Source organism: Notolabrus celidotus, chromosome 11 (genome assembly GCF_009762535.1).
Source record: "Notolabrus celidotus isolate fNotCel1 chromosome 11, fNotCel1.pri, whole genome shotgun sequence".
Taxonomy (NCBI): Eukaryota; Metazoa; Chordata; class Actinopteri; order Labriformes; family Labridae; genus Notolabrus; species Notolabrus celidotus.
Genome location: NC_048282.1, coordinates 26711226 through 26729934, shown reverse-complemented (window position 1 = coordinate 26729934; position 18709 = coordinate 26711226). Strand labels below are relative to the sequence as shown.

The window sequence follows — 18709 nt, the reverse complement described above, 5'->3', positions numbered from 1 at the left end:
AAAAAGAGTTTTAGATATGCTGCTCCTGCAGCCTGGAACCAGTTGTAGGAGAGCCTGGGTTTGAGTGAGCTTGTCTCTTTAAATGTTTTTAAAAGCAGACTGAAGGCTCTTGAGGAAGATGCTTCCGTTTGTAGATGCTTTGACTGATGACTTTTGTTCTGAAACCCATGATATGTTGTAATGTTTTAGAATTATGTGTTGTTTGCCTGTATCTTTTCTGGAATTTGCTGCTGCTGATCTTGGCCAGGACACACTTGAAAAGAGATTTTTAATCTCAATGTGGTTTTCTCCTGGTTAAAATAAATAAATAAATAAATATACATTATAACTATCCACCACAGAATGTAAGTGACATAAGTTCATGCAGAACATCTGTGTTAGCCTGTGAGCTGGCAGTCTAGTTTATTTCTGTCACTTTTTTTAAGAGTGGAGACCGTAGACCAGGGGTGTCAAACATGCAGCCCGCGGGCCAAAACCGGTCCGCCAGAGGTTCCAATCCGGCCCGCAGAACAACTTTGCAAAGTGAAAAAATTACAGAGAAGACATTAACTGCAATTTTTCAATAAAAGTAACTACTATTTCAGATTTGTCCTCTGGGTGTCTATTTTTCCAGGACATTTTTGCTCAAAGTGAGAAAATAGATTACTTGCTGTTTGCATAATCCAGTTGAGATTCATAAAGACTTTTTAAAGCACTGTAAGATGATCCACTAATTATTAACACTAGCGCTACACCCCTGCATACAACACTGTCCAGCAAGCAAACTGTTCATGCAGGAGCTGAGTGGTCCAAAATAATCAACTTTACCTTCTTCATTATTATAATCTCTCTGTTCTTTTGCAGCATACATTACACACTATGTCAGGTCTTAAAGAGTAAAATACTCAGCCCCACTATGAGACTCATCATGGCAAAAAAACAGCTGTTTTTGTTCAAAGGTACATTTTCAGAATGTACTTGTACTTTTTTGCACTAAAACAAAAGGAAAAATTTAGAATTGTCGTTATTTATAGATTATTATGTTATGATTTTACCGGTCCGGCCCACTTCAGATCAACTTGGGCTGTATGTGGCCCCTGAACTGAAATGAGTTTGACGCCCCTGCCATAGACTGTATAAATTATGAAGATATGGTGAATGTGGTGAAGACATGCTTATTTTCAGTTAGTGTAAGTAAACTAAGTGTGTGCTGAAAAGCTGCAGCCCTGCAGGCTAAACTTTTGAACTTTTTTTTGGCTTCTATCCTATCACGTGCCTCTATATCTACTTTATCATAAAAACGGACTTTGATTGGATTAAGTAACTGATTGAGGGTATTTTGTTTTCTGGTTTGTATGAAAACTGGAATTCAGTTGTTTATTTTGGCTACTTTTATTTACTATATACGTTCAATGTGGGTTTATGTTGCGGAAAAGTTACAGTGCAGACGTGAATGTAGGTGTTATAAAAAAAAAAATCAAATCCCTTCCTCCCATCATTTGCTGTTCGTGCTGCCCCACCAACCTGTCGCGCACGCGCCAGCTTCTGAGTGCGCGCCCACGAGGACCCGATGGCAGGGCAGGTCATCATCAGAGAGCTGAGCCGATGAGATCATGGAGCCAGCACCGAGGTCGGACAGGGTACGTTTTGATGTCAGAGTGATGGAGAGGTGCCTGTCCGGTAAGCGAGCACACCCGTTGCGTGCACACCTGGATTCTGTGGCACCACCATCATTTGGCACCATTATTTAGACAAATGAAACTGTGCTATTAGTTTGTGTAGCAGATTAATTATTATGTAAGGTACTAGCTGGAAGTCATGTAGCCGTGTGCATATGAGCAAGAAACTAATCCTTCATGCCGTGGTCGTAGTAGAGTTATTCGGGCGTCGGTGATCAGGCTACAGAAGCACATGCCAAACGACCCTTTTCGCTCGAGTAAACGTGAAATATGAAGCAGTTTTACGCAAAAGTTTTTACCACAGGTTGGCAGCATGTTGGATTATGTGAGAGGGGCTCTTGCGGACAAATGTTACGAGGAAAATTAACGAGGTCCGCTGACATTACCTCAGTGTAGGTGGTGACTCCAGTTCTTCTTTTTGCGGCAACAGCTGGCTGCCAACTCAGAAGACAGTGCAGAGGTCTGAGGCAGGTAAGACATTTCGCGTTTTATACTTGTGGCATCTTATTTTTGTATCTTTTCAGCTGATCCTGTCTTCATTTGGGTGTTTATACGTTCGGTCGGTGTGCTTTAATAAAGATGCAAACAGCTGTCTGAACTTGGCGCAGTTTAGTTCATGAGTTAAACAGCATTTTGTACTCCCAGTTTACTCTACATACTATTCTTTCATGGTAACACATAATCGTCGTTGCCTTCTCCTTGTTTTAAAAGGTTTAGACACAGTTATCTATCAGATTTGATTGTATTGAATGTCACTGAGAAATCAAGGTTAATTCGGGTATAAAAATCACTACTATGGTGCCAAAATGAAACCTAAAATAAATGGTCCCAAATGCTGTCACATAATGCTACATTTATTGTGTCAAACAATGATGGATAAGGGATTGACACCAATGTTATGACTGACAAGTAGATTTAACCAATCTCTCTGTTGCATCCTGTGCAGGGACTCCCAGCACCCAATCCTCATGGATTAGAGGAGGGATTATGGTTTGGATTTGCCTCTGCTTTACAGACAGAGTCCCCAATATCTGGTCCATGTTAGACTGGATGCGCTTACTTGGATTTCCTGTTTTATATATATTTATTTTTACCAAACAGATGACCTCATGTATGCGTGTGTTGTGTGATAACTGCTTATGCTGAGCCCATAATGAAAATGGCACAGTTTTATTATCCGGTTCTTTCCAAGTAGCATGGGTGCCTGCTTTTGGTTGAAGCCTTAGGTATCATCATGTCTTCAGAGTGAGTGTTGCAAGTGTCCCAGTGGGATAGAAGATAATAAGGGCTGGTCCTCCAATTCCCTTCGCAGTGTCCTGTGGTTGTAGCCAATTACACTATTATGTCTCTGTTTCCCTCAGACCTGAGCAGGCATTTAAATCCTGGTGGTGTATACAACAGTATACTGAGTGCTGTCCATGGTGCTGAAATGATCAAACTGGCCCCTCTCTCTGCTGTTCACACTCAATATCTAAAGTGGTGACTGTGGCTAAACAAGTTACTCGGTATAAAAGGCACAAGGAACTATCTGGATGCTACACCCATAAAATGTCAGTGGTAGTTCACTCAAACATTTTCATGTCCTGCCACTAGTCTCATCACCATAAATGAGGAATGAGGACTACATCTTTGTATTATTATTATTATTATTATTATTATTATTATTATTATTATTATTATTATTATTATTCTTGTTATTCTTTTTTTTAATCATTATTATTATCTGTTATTTTATTATTATTATTATTATTATTTTTTTTTTATTATTATTATTATTATTATTATTATTATTATTATTAATAATAATAATAATAGTTATTATTTTATTTTGTATTATTATTTTATAATTATTGTTATTATTATTATTATTATTATTATTATTATTATTATTAAGTATTATTTTATTTTTTATCATTATTATGATAATGATAATGGCGGCTGTGGCTCAGTAGGTAGAGTCGGTCGTCTATGAAATGGAAGGTTGGCGGTTCGATCCCAGCTCCGGCAGTCACATGCAGAAGTGTCCTTGAGCAAGACACTGAACCCTGAATTGCTCCCACTGTTGTTCAGAGGTGTGTGGATGTGAACGAATGAGATTAGCTAACACTGATGGTCCCTCACTACATAGCAGCCTCTACCATCAGTGAGTGAATGGGTATGAATGGGTGAATGTGACGAGTAGTGTAAAAGCACTTTGAGTGGTCAGAAAGACTAGAAAAGCGCTGTATAAGTACAAGTCCATTTACCATTTGCCCATTTACCATTATCATTACTATTATAGCTATTATTATTTATTATATTTATTGTATTTATTTATTATTATTATTATAGATACATGTTTTTTTAAAGAATGAAAACCTCAAAAGTTCTATTATTAACATCAAATTGTGCCTATTTTTAACCGTTTTTCTATTTTGATAAATTTATTGTAGTGCCAGTTTTTTCTGCTCTAATAATTGAGAAGTTTGAATACTTAGATTTGAAGTAGATTGTTGGAGAAACTTGATAGTCATATTGCATAAAACTAAGTATTATAGTATTAAAAACATCTGTTGTATTGGTTACAATGAAGGTGTTTTGAAGTAGTAAATTAACCTACATTTTATGTCTTTTCCCCCTCAATATTTGTCACTCTCTTGCCTGTCCAGAGTCCATGATGACCTGCTCTGTAGATGAAGCCACAAGACCTCCGGCCTGTGTGTCTGGGAGCCCTCTAGCCAACAGTCACTGCTACTTTCTTCTAATAGGACAACATAAGACTCATCCTCAAACCTTACCTAAACAGGAATGGACAGATAAAAACTGAGAGGCCCAGAAGTGGCCTTTATTCCAAACCTTTTGAATTATCGTTCCATTAAGGGACATGAAAGTATACCCAACAATAACCGATTCCTCCCAAAGGTGTACTTCTACCATATGAAATATGCCTTTAAACATCCGAGCGAAGCCCTCGCAGGGCAAGCTAGCTCCTGTCTCAAAAGATGCTGGCCCATCTCATTCACGTTTCTCTAGATCCCCCAAAAAAGGCAAGCAGGCTGTAAGCTCAGCACCAGGCTCCCGCTCTGGACTAGAGCCTGGCTCTGTGTCTGGGGGTCTCCCTGCTCCATCACCTAAACCAGCTGGAGGTCAAGGATCAGTGTCAAGACCAGCTTCCAAGATCAAAGCTGGTTCGTCAGCAGAGAAAGACAGCTCACATGGCTCAGCAACAGCTCCAGGGGGTAAAACAATGTCCATGGAGAACATCCAGTCGTTGAGTGCTGCTTATGCCACTTCAGGCACCATGTACCCCTCTGAGCGGGAGTCCTTGGAACCCTCTGGTGGGTACCCCAAAGGTACCATGACACTGGGCAGGAGCACCAGCCGCTCATCCTACACTAATCGAACAACGGCCATGGGAAGCAGTCCCAACATCACTTCTTATGGGCTGCATCACCCTTCAGACCCCTATGGAGACCAAACCTTGCATACTGCAGGGAGTTCCAGCCTGCGGCGCCAATCTGGGAGGCATCCGCAGGCACCGGACTCTACTACGGGGCGTGGGGAGGGATCCACGTTTGATCTCCAAGCCCAGCTGAGGGAGCTGCAGAGGGAGAATGACAACCTGAGGAAAGAGTTGGATGTAGGGAGGGACGGACGGATGGGCCACAGTATGAACAATGTCAACTTCTGGAGCCCGGAAGTAAAAAGAGACAAGGGGGTAAGGCGTGAGGAGGGAGTAAGGACCTCGGTTTTGAAGGACCCGTACAGGACTAACCAGGAGGACTTACAGGTGAGAAAAAAATGCAGTTTGCACAAAAAAATGAAGATAATTCAACGTGCAATAAATCAGTATTTCAACAGTAGGTCACGTTAACACCAATGCTAGGAGACAATGCATTTTTCAAAAACTAGAAAACTTCGTTTTTACCCCAAACTCTCTTATTTGTCACACACGTCACGTTCAAACTTTTTCTGCCGACCCACCCGTCTGCTCTGCACATCATACCCCTCACATCGTACCTTTTGTTCCTGTCTTCAAGGTTGCATTGGAAAGCATCAGTGCAGTTCATTTGTAAAGATGCTTGCCAGGCTCAGTGCTGTCTGTGTTTCCATGGGAACGTTCCCGAGTTGCAGCCATTCTAAGTGTTAGCCAGATTTCTGAAAAAGCTCACAGCTACTCCTGGAGGGACAGTGACCAGTCTATTCTGTGCCACTTCTCCCTGGAGTCAGTCCCATTCGCTCTGAGGCTTTCTTCGCCTGTTTCACCCATTGCTACAACTATATTTCTGTTCTCTCTTTGTCTGTCTTCCTCCTGTTTCCTTTATTTCCGGCCTTCTTTATCCTAATTTGTCTGTGTGGGATTTTACTTCCTTGTGTATCTTGTGTTTGTCTGATGGAATAAAAGTGTTTCTCCAGAGAAAACACCTGAAAATCACTCCCACTCAATGGCTCTTAGGCTTTTGTTAAAACTCTTTACTGCTTTCATCTCCATCACATAAGCTTAAAAAACTTCAACCATATCTGTACCCATCTATATGACCCCCCCCCCCCCCCTCCCCTAGTTACCAAGGAGCCACCTCTGCATTTGTATTTATAGATTTTTCATCTCACATTGTTATACAGTGTGAGGACACTGACACATACACATCCACACCCACACAAACTCATGAGATTTTAAAACCTAAAGTAAAAAAAACAAATTAATTCAGAATGATTTCCATCAGGTATTTAGTCCCTTAGGTTCCCTTGAAATGTCTGCAAGATCTTCATTAAAACAAAATTACACATTAAACTGAAACATTTTGATTTATGTCTAGCACCAAATTTCTTAAGAGATGCCACGATACACAAAAAGATACACACTACTTTTTCCACCCACAAGGTGTGAGTTTCACCAAAGGTGGTTCATTCACTGTAAAGATAAAAAAAATGTTTATCACCGAGCTACTGATGTTGAGATTCTCATATCTGTTGTATTAAAAGGAGCAGGACAGTCAGTGTAACCAGCCTCTGTGTATCTGCAGGCCGGTCGCAACTTGCCCCTTAGTGATAGATGGAGGTGCTTGTCTCTGTTTTTCGAAGTGTTGACTCATTTGTCTCTCCCACACACCTGTGAACAGTCATTTTCCATTCACTCTTTTCTTCTTTTATCTAGTGAAACCACTAATGGTTTCTTGTCTTCAGATTTCTGATTTATACATAAACCGTATGCATCATGTAAAAACCCTTTCAATACACTTAACGAGACAAAACGAAAACAAAACTGTTAGAGATTCTCCATAATGCTTCTTTACCCACTGTTTGCGCACATTTCTGTGTGGTAAGGTAAGTACGCGTGGCTTTCGATGGCAAGCTCCAATCTTGTCCTCATGTACATAGAATAAACTTCATCAGTCCAAAAACTTGTATTGGATTTCACCATCCGTTTATTCAATATAAACAATATAAGACAAACAAACAAACCATCCATCCTTTCGTCACAGTCAAAAAACTTTTGCCTCTGTGTGCGCAACACCTGTTCCAATTAGTGCTGGCCTTAAATGTGGTCTGGGAGCTCGCTCTGGGCGGTGCCCACAGCGTCTCCGAATGACAACACAAAATCACAATATTTGCTCCAACACCCCGGCCCCTAATTGTTCATGGCCTGTGAGACATAACAATTAAGGAGCCATAAATAAAAGGAAAATAAACCAAATGAAAATAGATATTCTTTCAAATTTACCTTTTTTTTACACAGAGACCCTTTTGGTCATTGCAAAATTCCATAATCAACAGTTATGAATACAATTGTTTGGTCTGTCTTAGGTTACACCCTTTATAAACATTATAAAGACATATAGAGAAGGGAATGCTACATGGTTTTTTTTTATCATTTAGTTTGACTTGGAGTCAAACAATCAATCTATCAATCAATCTTTATTTATATAGCACCAAATCACAACAAACATTATCTAAAGACGCTTTTACAAACATAGCAGGTCTAAACCGTACTCTATGTTCTATTATTAACAAAGACCCCACATCAAGACAGTATAAGACCCAGTCCCATCTCATAGACATGACACAGTCTGATCTCATTTTAAGCTATCATGAGCGTTGCACCTCGCAGTATTTCGCTAGTTACAGCAAGACCATTGCCGATAATTTTGCCCCATAAAACAACCTTGAGAATGGTAAAAACAGAATGAATCCTACCCTAAACACAAGTGCAGCACCACAAAACAAGCTAAGCTAACATTAGTTCTGTCTATCCAAATGCTGAAGAAGCATATAATTTAGTATGAAGCTTCTTTCTAAAATATTACTGTGATTAGCCCTTCATTTTCTGTTAGCAAAGGATTGTTGATCCTGCTACGGTCACATTAAAGTACCTGAGATCAGGTCTTCTTTGCATAGCCAAAACAGTAGTTACAGGTCCACATACAAGTACATCCACTATAAATCCATGGTGGCAGCACAGAGCAACAAGCTAACGTTGAGAGCTAATAAATCTAATTTGATTAGGGGCCTTTTTAACATCTGGTGTCTGTATGTTTGAAAATGTGATAGATTGAACGACCTTTGGTATATTATAATAAAATGCATGGACTTAGAAGCAATGTTTTTGTACACGCAAACCTTTTGTAGATCAGGCCCTTTATCGTCTCTCGCAAAGTTACCAACAGCTCATACATTTACACCCACTATAAACTTATCCGATTAAAGTCTATATTAGCCTTTATGATTATCTTTTTAATGTTAAGCCCAGATAAAAGCCCATGTTCTTTACTTGTATCTTGAAAACACAATAACTATACAGCCTCTACTGCAGCAGACGTTATTCTACCTCTTATCTGTTGTCACCTTTCTCTTCTTGTAGCGTTTATCCCCTATCTCTCCTCTAAAAGAATACCACTTTCCTCCTCTTTTTCATCACGTCCCTCCTGTTTTTTGCCCTTTGAGACTCTCTTGGGAGAATTCAGCCCGTCAAGAGAACTTTGTAATTAGCATAAGGAATGTCACCTTTTCCCTCAGCTGCAACGGCCAGTGCTGTCTCCTGACCATCTGTTTGTTTGGTGTTTGTGTGTGTATGAGTTTGTGTACACTCGCACATATGTATTTGTGTCTTCAGTCATGGTTGTGTGTATGTGTGTGTTTGTGCGGAGGATTGTCCACCCACTCTGACTTGATATTCAGTGCTAGCTTGTTGCATTGATTATCCGTGTTCACCCTCGCTTGCCTCCTACATCTCAACTCTGCGTCCTTGGCGCTCCCCACCTTCTGGACTCGAGCAGAGGAGTAAGAACACTTGAGGAAAAATTACTAATATCTTCCCACAGATTGAGAGATTAGTAATTTCACTTCTGTTTAGTGTTTGTGTCAATGAGTGTTAGTCATCCTCGGTGATGAGTCAGATGTTTTTCAGGAGCATTTTTCTCAGTTTTTACATTTGTTACATTTCCTTACAGTCTTGTCTTACTCTGCTTTAACAGCCATTATGAATTTCCTCCCACCAAGATGGGAACTTTGATTTCTCAGTCTCAAAAGTTAAGAGCTGTCAATACGCATATTGTATTCTGCATTACTTTGCACTGGGACTTTGAACCCAAGACAGCATTGTGTTTTGTCCAGTTACTCTCTCAGAGCCCCTTAGTGATCAATTGTTCAAGTGAAACATGTATTGACGATCAATCTGTCATAAGATCGTTAAACCTCCTCAGTCTTGCTTAAGCAGGGGTGACTCCCTCTTCCTCTCTTCCCCTCTTCCCCTCTTCCCCTGTTACTGAACACCAAACAGTTATTTATTAAAGGCCACGATTTTCCAAGGCTTTTAAATGTCATGTCATGCAGCATGCAAGAAAATGCTTAAAGATAAGGCATGTGACATTTACAATTTTCTACATGATGATGTAGCTGATAAATCATGTGGAAAACTTAACTTGCCAGTGGAAAAATGATAAATTATTCTGCATTTTGTGTGAGCAATTTGGCCAACATGAGTAATTTTGATTTCTTGGTGTAAAGAGAACTCAACTGTTGATTATTTTGTTTTGTAAGTTTGCCCACTGGCATCCTGTGGAGTGATTGTGTCCTTGATTAATAACTGTTAAGTCCCTTTTTGAAATAATGATTAACAAGTAATGTAGTTGGACCATTGCAATGTCTCTTTTGGTTATTTTAAGCATTATTATGTTTTTAACAAATTACAAATAATTTTCAATTGGAGTATTATTACCCCAAATTTAATCCCTGCAATCAAATCCAAGTCACTGTTTCTTGCTGTACCCTCTATGATTCCTCCCCGTGTTTCGAAGGGATTTATCACCCTCTGGTGGCCAAAGGAAACAAACAACAGCCAGCAGCTTGGTGAACTCTACATAAGAGTGTAATATTTATTATGATTATAGAAGCTTAGTCTCATACTAAAGCTGCCGGTGTGTTTTGATATCTCCCGGGAATGACTTGGCTGACGCGTTGTACTGGTATATGTTTGTCCATACAATACCGTTTACTGTAGTTGTTGAAATCACAGGTCTTAGGCGTAACTTTGGCTTGCAGCACAAAACATTCCATTTATTGCATCACCGTACGCACAGTTAGACAGCGTCCACAAGTTTCTCATTTCGTTGCACGAACAAACATTTTAGACGCGGTCCTCCATGCCGCCTGTCGACGCAGCGTCACAGCATCCAACGTGACGACGTGACAACGTAACAGCGTGACAAGGCAACAACGTAACAACGTGACAACACGACAACGGTCAAAAACCAACTGCCCTTCCGGGTCAAGACACACATCTGATACCTAGGCGGTGCAGTACCTTTATACCTGTGCCCTCAATCAGCAAAATGATGACACCCAGTGGCACAATAAACAATGTGTTTCAAAGCTTGACCCAAAACATGAATATGGCTCTTACACTCCGGCCCCTAATTGTTAGTGACAGGTGGAGCTAACAATTCACACAAACAAACAAAGAGCCATAAACACAAACAATGTTATTAGTGCATCAGTATTAAACCTCTTCAACTGCATTCAATAAACAAAGTTTAGTGACAGGTCTGTCCAACATATTAGACTTTGTTTTCAGGCGAACAGACCGAACAACACCATGTTTGTCAGGGAATGTTTCGATCACTCGGCCGAGCAGCCAGGAGCCACGGGGGGCAGTTGAATCCATGACAATGACAATGTCTCCAGACACAAGACTCCTCCTTTCTCTGTTCCACTTCTGCCTTTCTTGAAGCAGAGGGAGGTACTCCTGAACCCAACGCTTCCAGAACAGATCCGAGATGTATTGAACTTGTCTCCACCTTCTTCTTGCATACAGGTCCTGTTTCACAAACAGCCCGGGTGGTAATGCAGGTTTGCCTTTCAGAAGGAGAATATGATTCGGCGTAAGAGGTTCAAGATCGTTAGGATCCTCAGACAGCTGGGTGATGGGGCGGTCATTCAATATGGCCTCAACTTCACAGAGAATTGTGTGAAGGCTGTCATCATCCAATTGCTGCTGGTGTAACACAGATTTGAGAACACGCCTTACTGTTCGAATCATTCGCTCCCAAACTCCTCCGAAATGAGATGCTCCTGGAGGATTGAACTTCCAGTCCACTCCAGCTGGACTGAGCACTCTCCGGATCTGGTCGTGTTTAAGTGCAGTGAGAGCCTCCTTCAGTTCTCTATTTGCTCCAACGAAATTGGTGCCATTGTCGGACAGCATCTGAGAAACCTGGCCTCTTCTACTCATGAAACGCCGCAACGCGTTTATACACGCATCCGTATCCAGTGAGTTAGCAACCTCAAGGTGAACAGCTCTGCTTGCTAAACAGGGGAAGATCACTCCATAGCGTTTACACAGGCTTCTTCCTCGCTTGACCTCGATTGGTCCGAAATAATCAACACCAACACTTGTAAAAGGAGGGAGATCAGGCAAAATCCTTTCCAATGGAAGGTCTGCCATCTTTTGCTCGCCTGCTTTCGCTGCATGAAGTCTGCACATCCGACAGTCGTTTATGACTTTCCTTACTGCTGAAGGAGCCTTTGTAATCCAATACTTTCTCCTTAGCTTGGATAGAGTGTGGTTTCTACCACTATGCCCCAGTTGCTGGTGGATATGCCTCAGAATAAGTGTGGAGATGCGCGGGTCTTTTGTGAGTTGTTCAAACTCCTTTGGCTTAATGCACCTGCTGATGGTAAACTCTGGCAACCTGTTGAGCTCCTCCAACCACTTTCTCCACTGCTGCAGAGTGTCACAAGGCAAGCTTTCATCCCATCCAGAGTTTCTCCTGCAAAGCTCCTGCAGCAAGACTTTGCCAGGTAAAGTGACTGGTGCAATAAACCCCAAAGGGTCATACACCGAACTGAGCATAGACAGCATGCCACGTCTTGTGTAAGGACTTTGTTTCACCAGCATCTTAAACTGAAAAACATCACTCTCTATGCACCACTGGAGACCTAGGGCTCTCTCCAAGGGAAGATTGTCCCTATCCAAATCCAATTCCTTTAAGTCCTTAGCTCTGTGTTCTTCTGGGACTGTCCTCAGCACCCTTCGGCTGTTACTGACCCACTTGGTCAGGCAGAATCCTCCTTTTTGACACAGAGCTGTAAGATTTTTAATCAGCTGAATGGCCTCATCTTCTGATGTGCTCTTCAAACAGTCGTCGACGTAGAAGTTTTGGTTTACTGTTCGAACCACGTCAGCAGGGAAGAATGCCTGCCCATCCTCTGCTGTCTTCCTGAGTGCATAGGAAGCACAGCTAGGGGATGACACTGCCCCAAACAGGTGGACAGTCATCCGATACTCTGCAATTTCTTGACTCAAGTCGCCCTCCGGCCACCACAAGAACCGTAGAAAGTCTTTGTCGGTTTCTACAACGTTGACCTGATAGAACATCTGCTGTATGTCCGCCATTAAAGCTACAGGCTCTTGTCTAAATCTTGTCAGCACTCCGATTAGACTGCTTGTCAGGTTAGGTCCCTGGAAGAGTTCGTTGTTTAAAGATCTTCCTTTAAACGTTGCCCCGCAGTCAAACACAACCCGCAAATTATTCTTCCTGGGATGGTAAACGCCGTGATGCGAGATATACCAAACTTTTCCTTCTTCACCGTCCAACTGATGCTGAGGGATTTTTTCTGCATATCCTTTTCCAATTACACCATTGAGGAAGCTTGCATACTCCTGATGAAACCGTTCATCCTTTTCAAATCTTTTCTTGAGTCCAAGAATCCTTTGCTTGGCCACTGATACATTATTTGGGAGCGTGGGCTTCTCTTTCCTAAAAGGCATTTTCAGGCTGTAATGCCCATCCACCTGCTTTGCTGAATGACTGACAATTTCCAAAAACTTCATGTCTTCTCTTGACATTTGTTCCTCCTCCACATTCTTGTCACTGAAGTCGTGGTTATACTGGGCAGCCAACATTTCTTCCAGTTTACACACAGCGATCCTGTTAACCATTGCAGAGGGAAATTCTGCCTCCATGGTGCCACCATTTCCATTCAGCGGACCATTTACAGACCATCCCAGGACTGTCCTGATAGCATATGGGCCATTCCCGCAGCTGTTGACGACCTCCCATGGTTCCAATAACTTGGGAGCATTGGTGCCAATCAACAAGTCGACAGTTTTCTTGACGCTTGGGATGTGTACCTTTTCCAAGTGTGGCCATTTATCCAGATCTTCCTGTGTCACTACGTCTTCAGAATTCACAGGCATTTTCTCCTGTGTGAGAACATCTGGAAGCACATAAAAATCATCGCTTTCAAGACCCGCAACCTCCAAACCAGTCAAGGTGTAGGCAGTCTTCACTCTTTCTTGCCCCATTGTACGTAGCAGAAAGCTGGTTCTTTTACCTGCAGCATTCAACTTCTTCATGAGATTTTCTGAACAGAATGTACCAGAGCTACCAGGATCCAAGAAGGCGTACGTTGTAATGAGGTGATTTCCCTTTGAAGTCTTCACCTTTACAGGAAGAATAGATAGGGCATATTGGTCCTTACCGGCCCCTGTATGTCCACATGTTGTCACAACAGTAGGCTGTGCATTGAACGCTTCTCTTTGCTGCTCTGGAGCTGCTTGCCTTTCTATATGAAGCAAGGTTGGGTGAGTTTGACCACAGGTTTTGCATTTTAACCGTTTTTCACAGTCATGGCTCATGTGACCCACAGACAAACATGCAAAACAAACTCCCTTTTCCCTCAAAAAGTGGATCTTGTCTTTGTGCTTCTTTCCATTCAGCTCTTTACACTCGTCCAATGAGTGCCCACGAGCACAGCAGAGGCATCCAACTTTCTCCATCTTACTTTGAGGTTCAATTCTTTCAGGTAGGTTTGTAGAAGTTACTGTGGTAGCGACAATTCTTTCTTTTACTCTTTCCCTGGGCTGAGTTTTAAAGCTGGTGAGAGTCTTTGTCCCCGAAGCACCAAATCCAGGGTCCTGTATGTTTCCAAACAGCGGGTCTGAAATAATTCTGACATGGCGTTCAATAAATGCCACTAAGTCCTTTATGTGAGCTCTGTCATTTCTTCTTCCCATTATGTCATGAGCTTTGACTCTCCATTGATCTCTCATTTTAAATGGCAATTTGCTAACAATAGCTCTCATGTTGACCGGCATGTCAAGCTCTTGCAAGTACTGCAGGTCCTCCATTGCATTGCAGCAGCCACGCAGAAATAAGGCATAGGCTTGGAGCGCACTCACCTCTTCAGATTTGATTGGTTGCCAGGCCAAAGCACTCTCCATATAAGCAGATGCTATTTTGTAGTGGTTGCCAAAATGTTCCTGTAACAGACCTTTTGCCACTGTATAGCCACTTTCCGGTTCCATATATAAACAGCTACGCACCAACTCTCGTGGCTGTCCTCTGGTGAACTGCTCCAAATAATAAAGACAATCCGCTTTACTTGCCTTTACTTCCACTCCTTGCTCAAAGGCTTTCACAAATGTTCTGTACTTAAGAGGGTCCCCTTCAAACGTGGGAATATCTCGTGGCGGCAGAGATAGGGAAAGCTGCTGATGCACCAGAGTTGCTGTTATGTCATTTTGTCTGTGCATGATGTTAAGTATGTCACCAGTAGGATTGTTTTGACTCATTGTCAGTTGTCCTGGTCCATCATTTGATTGAGCATCCATCGGCTGGCATTGCACATGTAGTGATGTTGCTGGTATATTACTTCCCTGTTGCTGTTCATTTGGTGGCCACTGGGGGCTTGTAACAGTTTGCAACAATTGTACATTTTGTTTTTGCCACTCATCCATGGATTTTAATTTGTCAGATGACACTGATCCTGTCCATTGTTTTTGTTGAGAAACTTTCGATGCCGGCTTGTACTCTTTTGCCATTGGGTTTAAGGCAGTGACTGATTCCGTCTTCTCCTTTTCCCTTTCAAAATAAGAGTCCATGCCGTTTGAGGCTCCTGAATAACTTTGAACATCACATGACTTTAATATTGCCAACTTAGCATTGAATGCAGCTAAGTCCACTTTCAGGTCCAGTTCCTCTTTTTTCCTCCTCAGCTGCTCCTGCTGTTGCTCCAAAGCGTGTATTTCTTTTAAAGCTGCTTGTCGCGCAAGTAGGGCCGCTCTATCCGCCTCAGCTTTTATGCGTGCAGAGGACGTAGTGCTTGAGTTGCCACTGCGATGGCTCCTTTGACTTGAGCGTTTGCTGCCCACATTTGACACGCTGTCCTCAGGACGAACGTCATCCTCCACATGACCAACGTTTCCATGTGCAGTGGAACCATCATGACCCAAAAACCACTTTTTCGCGTTGACAATACACTCATCATTTGATATCATGCTTGCTTTAAACCACGTTTCATGTTTTTCCTTTTCGACACAAGGCAATAGGGGCAACAAAGAATCATTAATGAATTTCGCTTCGTTACACACCTTTATCAATTCATCAAGAGCATTCTGTACCTCTGTTTTATCATCATTCAACATTAGACATTGCATTGTTTTCCTAATGACCCTTGCTCTATTGAGCTTGGATTTTCTTTCATTTTGTAAGCGCTCTAATTTACCAGCGAGTGCTTTAGCTGTGAGTTTAATCACCCGCTTTTCAGGTAACCTCTCAGCACCGCCAGATATACTGCTGGCTCTTTGAGCAGCTGACCGAACGTGAACCCTTTCGGTCCCGTTAGCCACATCCGACGCCGCGTTCTCATCCATAGTAAACACACAGTCACAAAATCAGTTCAATAGTTCGCCACGCAAAAGTCAAGTTGGCGCAGAGTCTTATGTCAGTCCGCTTTGACAACCAATGCATTGGATTTCGACAGAGTCATGTGTGTACACATTTTTAAATGGCCATAAACAGTGTAGCGCTACACATACCTCTCCAAACGCTGCGTTGGGCGCCTTGCGGTGATTTGGGTACGATGCTCCGCATGAGTAGCCGTAGAAACAGCACCGTAGCTTCTGCCTCAGGTCCAAAGATCACTGCAGCCGAAATCCTAGCAGCTCCCCGCTCCGGGTCCGACGATGACCGCAGCCCTCCGGGTCCGACGATGACCGCAGCCCTCCGGGTCCGACGATGACCGCAGCCCTCCGGATCCGACGATGACCGCAGCCCTCCGGATCCGACGATGACCGCTAACAGCTCCACGTTCCTCGTGCCTCCTCCAGTGACGTGCCAAACGCGCCGGAGGGTTTACAAACAAAGTTCCAAATAGCACGGGTTTTTGACAATATAGAAGCTTAGTCTCATACTAAAGCTGCCGGTGTGTTTTGATATCTCCCGGGAATGACTTGGCTGACGCGTTGTACTGGTATATGTTTGTCCATACAATACCGTTTACTGTAGTTGTTGAAATCACAGGTCTTAGGCGTAACTTTGGCTTGCAGCACAAAACATTCCATTTATTGCATCACCGTACGCACAGTTAGACAGCGTCCACAAGTTTCTCATTTCGTTGCACGAACAAACATTTTAGACGCGGTCCTCCATGCCGCCTGTCGACGCAGCGTCACAGCATCCAACGTGACGACGTGACAACGTAACAGCGTGACAAGGCAACAACGTAACAACGTGACAACACGACAACGGTCAAAAACCAACTGCCCTTCCGGGTCAAGACACACATCTGATACCTAGGCGGTGCAGTACCTTTATACCTGTGCCCTCAATCAGCAAAATGATGACACCCAGTGGCACAATAAACAATGTGTTTCAAAGCTTGACCCAAAACATGAATATGGCTCTTACAATGATTATTCCATTTCTATTTATCTTTATGCATATGTTTGTCTTTTTTTTTGTCACATCACTCAGCTGCAGTCTGAAGACACCAGAAGGATCAAGGTTTGTTTTGTGTATCTCACTGTCTATATTTTAAATGTGTACTGTCCAGGAGTTTTTTTATATGTCTATGTTTCTTTTTTTGCTTTTCCTTTTAAACTGAATGACTGTGCGCTGAATCAATATTTGTCTTTCTAGCAGATTCCATTGACAGTTCAGGAGCTTCAGGAGGAGCTGAGGGCTCACAGGGAGATGAACAGTCGCCTCCAGCAGCAGCGACAGCAGGGTAACTCTAGCTCCTATCGAGAACTCCACACAGACCAGGACCACAGAGGGGGGCTGAGCCCTGGCCACAGCCCCAGACAAAGCCCCAGCAACCTGCACAGTCCTGGCCCAAAGAACAGCTTGAGAGCCAGCCCATCCAATACGTACAACCCAAGGCAACAGGAAGCTGATGTCATCATTCACAGCCCGGGGTATGGCTGCAATGCTGCAATAAGTGTGCAGAGAATCAGCCCTGCTAACACCCTCCAGGCTGGGCCGAGGAACAGTCTAAGTCAGCCCCTCTACAGCCAAGGTCCCCAGTTAGCACCCAGCTCTGGCTCACTTCGACCCTGCAGCCCCTGCCAGGTACCCGGGTGTGACGGCTTCTCCTCGCCCCCAGCTCTGGATCCATCAGAGGAGAATTTCTTCAGGCTGCAGTCGGAGCACGAGCGGCAGGCCAAAGAGTTGAACCTGTTGAGGAAGACCATGGAGGAGATGGAGATGAGAATTGACTCTCAGAAGCAGACGCTGGGAGCCCGGGACGAGAGCATTCAGAGGCTGCTGGAGATGCTTCAGGGCCAAGGCCAAAGTCAGGGACCCTGGGGTCGGGGACAGCGGACAGGCATCATTACCATGGCAGCTCAAGAGGCTGAAGCTCAGCTGGAGAACATGCATGTGAGAGAGGTACGTTATAATCCTCGAGTTTAATGGTAATATATCTGGATCAGTTATCTCAAGTTTCAAAGTAAATTTAACGGAAGGGTTGGAGAGGGTGTGACGTTTTTTATTATTTATCGTTTATGCTCTGATAGCTCATGGGTATTTTTTTCACTTACCTAATGATAGTACTAACCCTTCCCATAATACAGTCTCATGTGATAATCTATTGTCATTTTTTCTGTATTTATTTTAGGCGTGCTTCAATACATGAGATCAAAAGTTGGCCATGAATTTATTGCGCATCTGCCGCAGTGTGTGTGTGAATGCGTCTGTGTTGCGTATATATGGACACAGTATGGGAGCAGAAAGCAGTTCAGCAGGTCTTATCAATGGGCCAGATTAACATACGGAGCGCTCTAAGCCTGGGTTTGGCCATGCCGTTTTGCAATCTGACTCCTTTAGTTAGTATGTGTGTGTGTGTATGTGTTTGCCAGTGTGCTTGTTTGTGTGCAAATGTGTGTGGGTTCCCTGGTATGCACAGCATGCTCTTATGGTAGTTACTCATATTGCCATTATGGCAGCATTGTGTCTTTCTTGTGACATTAATCTACAGCAGGTGGAATTAAAAGTAGAGTTAAATTAGGTGTGAAATATATCCCAGCTAAACAAAAAGCCTTTGTATTGTAATTAGATGGTGTTATTGTTCTTCTACCTCCCTCTTTACCTCCCTTTCTATCTTCTGCAGAGACTGAGTTTTATTAATTGAGCATTTAAAAGAACCTGCCCTGCAGTTAGCATTGGTGTAGCACAGGTGTCAGTATATCCTGTGCCAGGAAGGCTAGCAGTAGGCTGCTCTGTGCTCTTCACTCCTGCCTTGTTTATTTTTAACTCCTAAATCTTCTTAGCCTTTAATTTCTCTGTCAGTGT

At 42.9% G+C, this 18709-nt stretch overlaps 1 protein-coding gene across 1 annotated transcript in view; it reads left to right on the top strand.

The window, feature by feature from the left end:
* Positions 1-1565: 1565 nt before the first annotated feature.
* LOC117821851 (ELKS/Rab6-interacting/CAST family member 1-like) overlaps positions 1566-18709 on the top strand; it is a 190603-nt gene continuing 173459 nt past the window's right edge. The window contains exons 1-4 of the mRNA XM_034696381.1: positions 1566-2129; positions 4307-5427; positions 16892-16921; positions 17057-17806. Of these exons, the coding sequence (XP_034552272.1) occupies positions 4582-5427; positions 16892-16921; positions 17057-17806 (1626 nt within the window). The 5' untranslated portion in view covers positions 1566-2129; positions 4307-4581. The remainder of the gene's footprint in view (positions 2130-4306; positions 5428-16891; positions 16922-17056; positions 17807-18709) is intronic.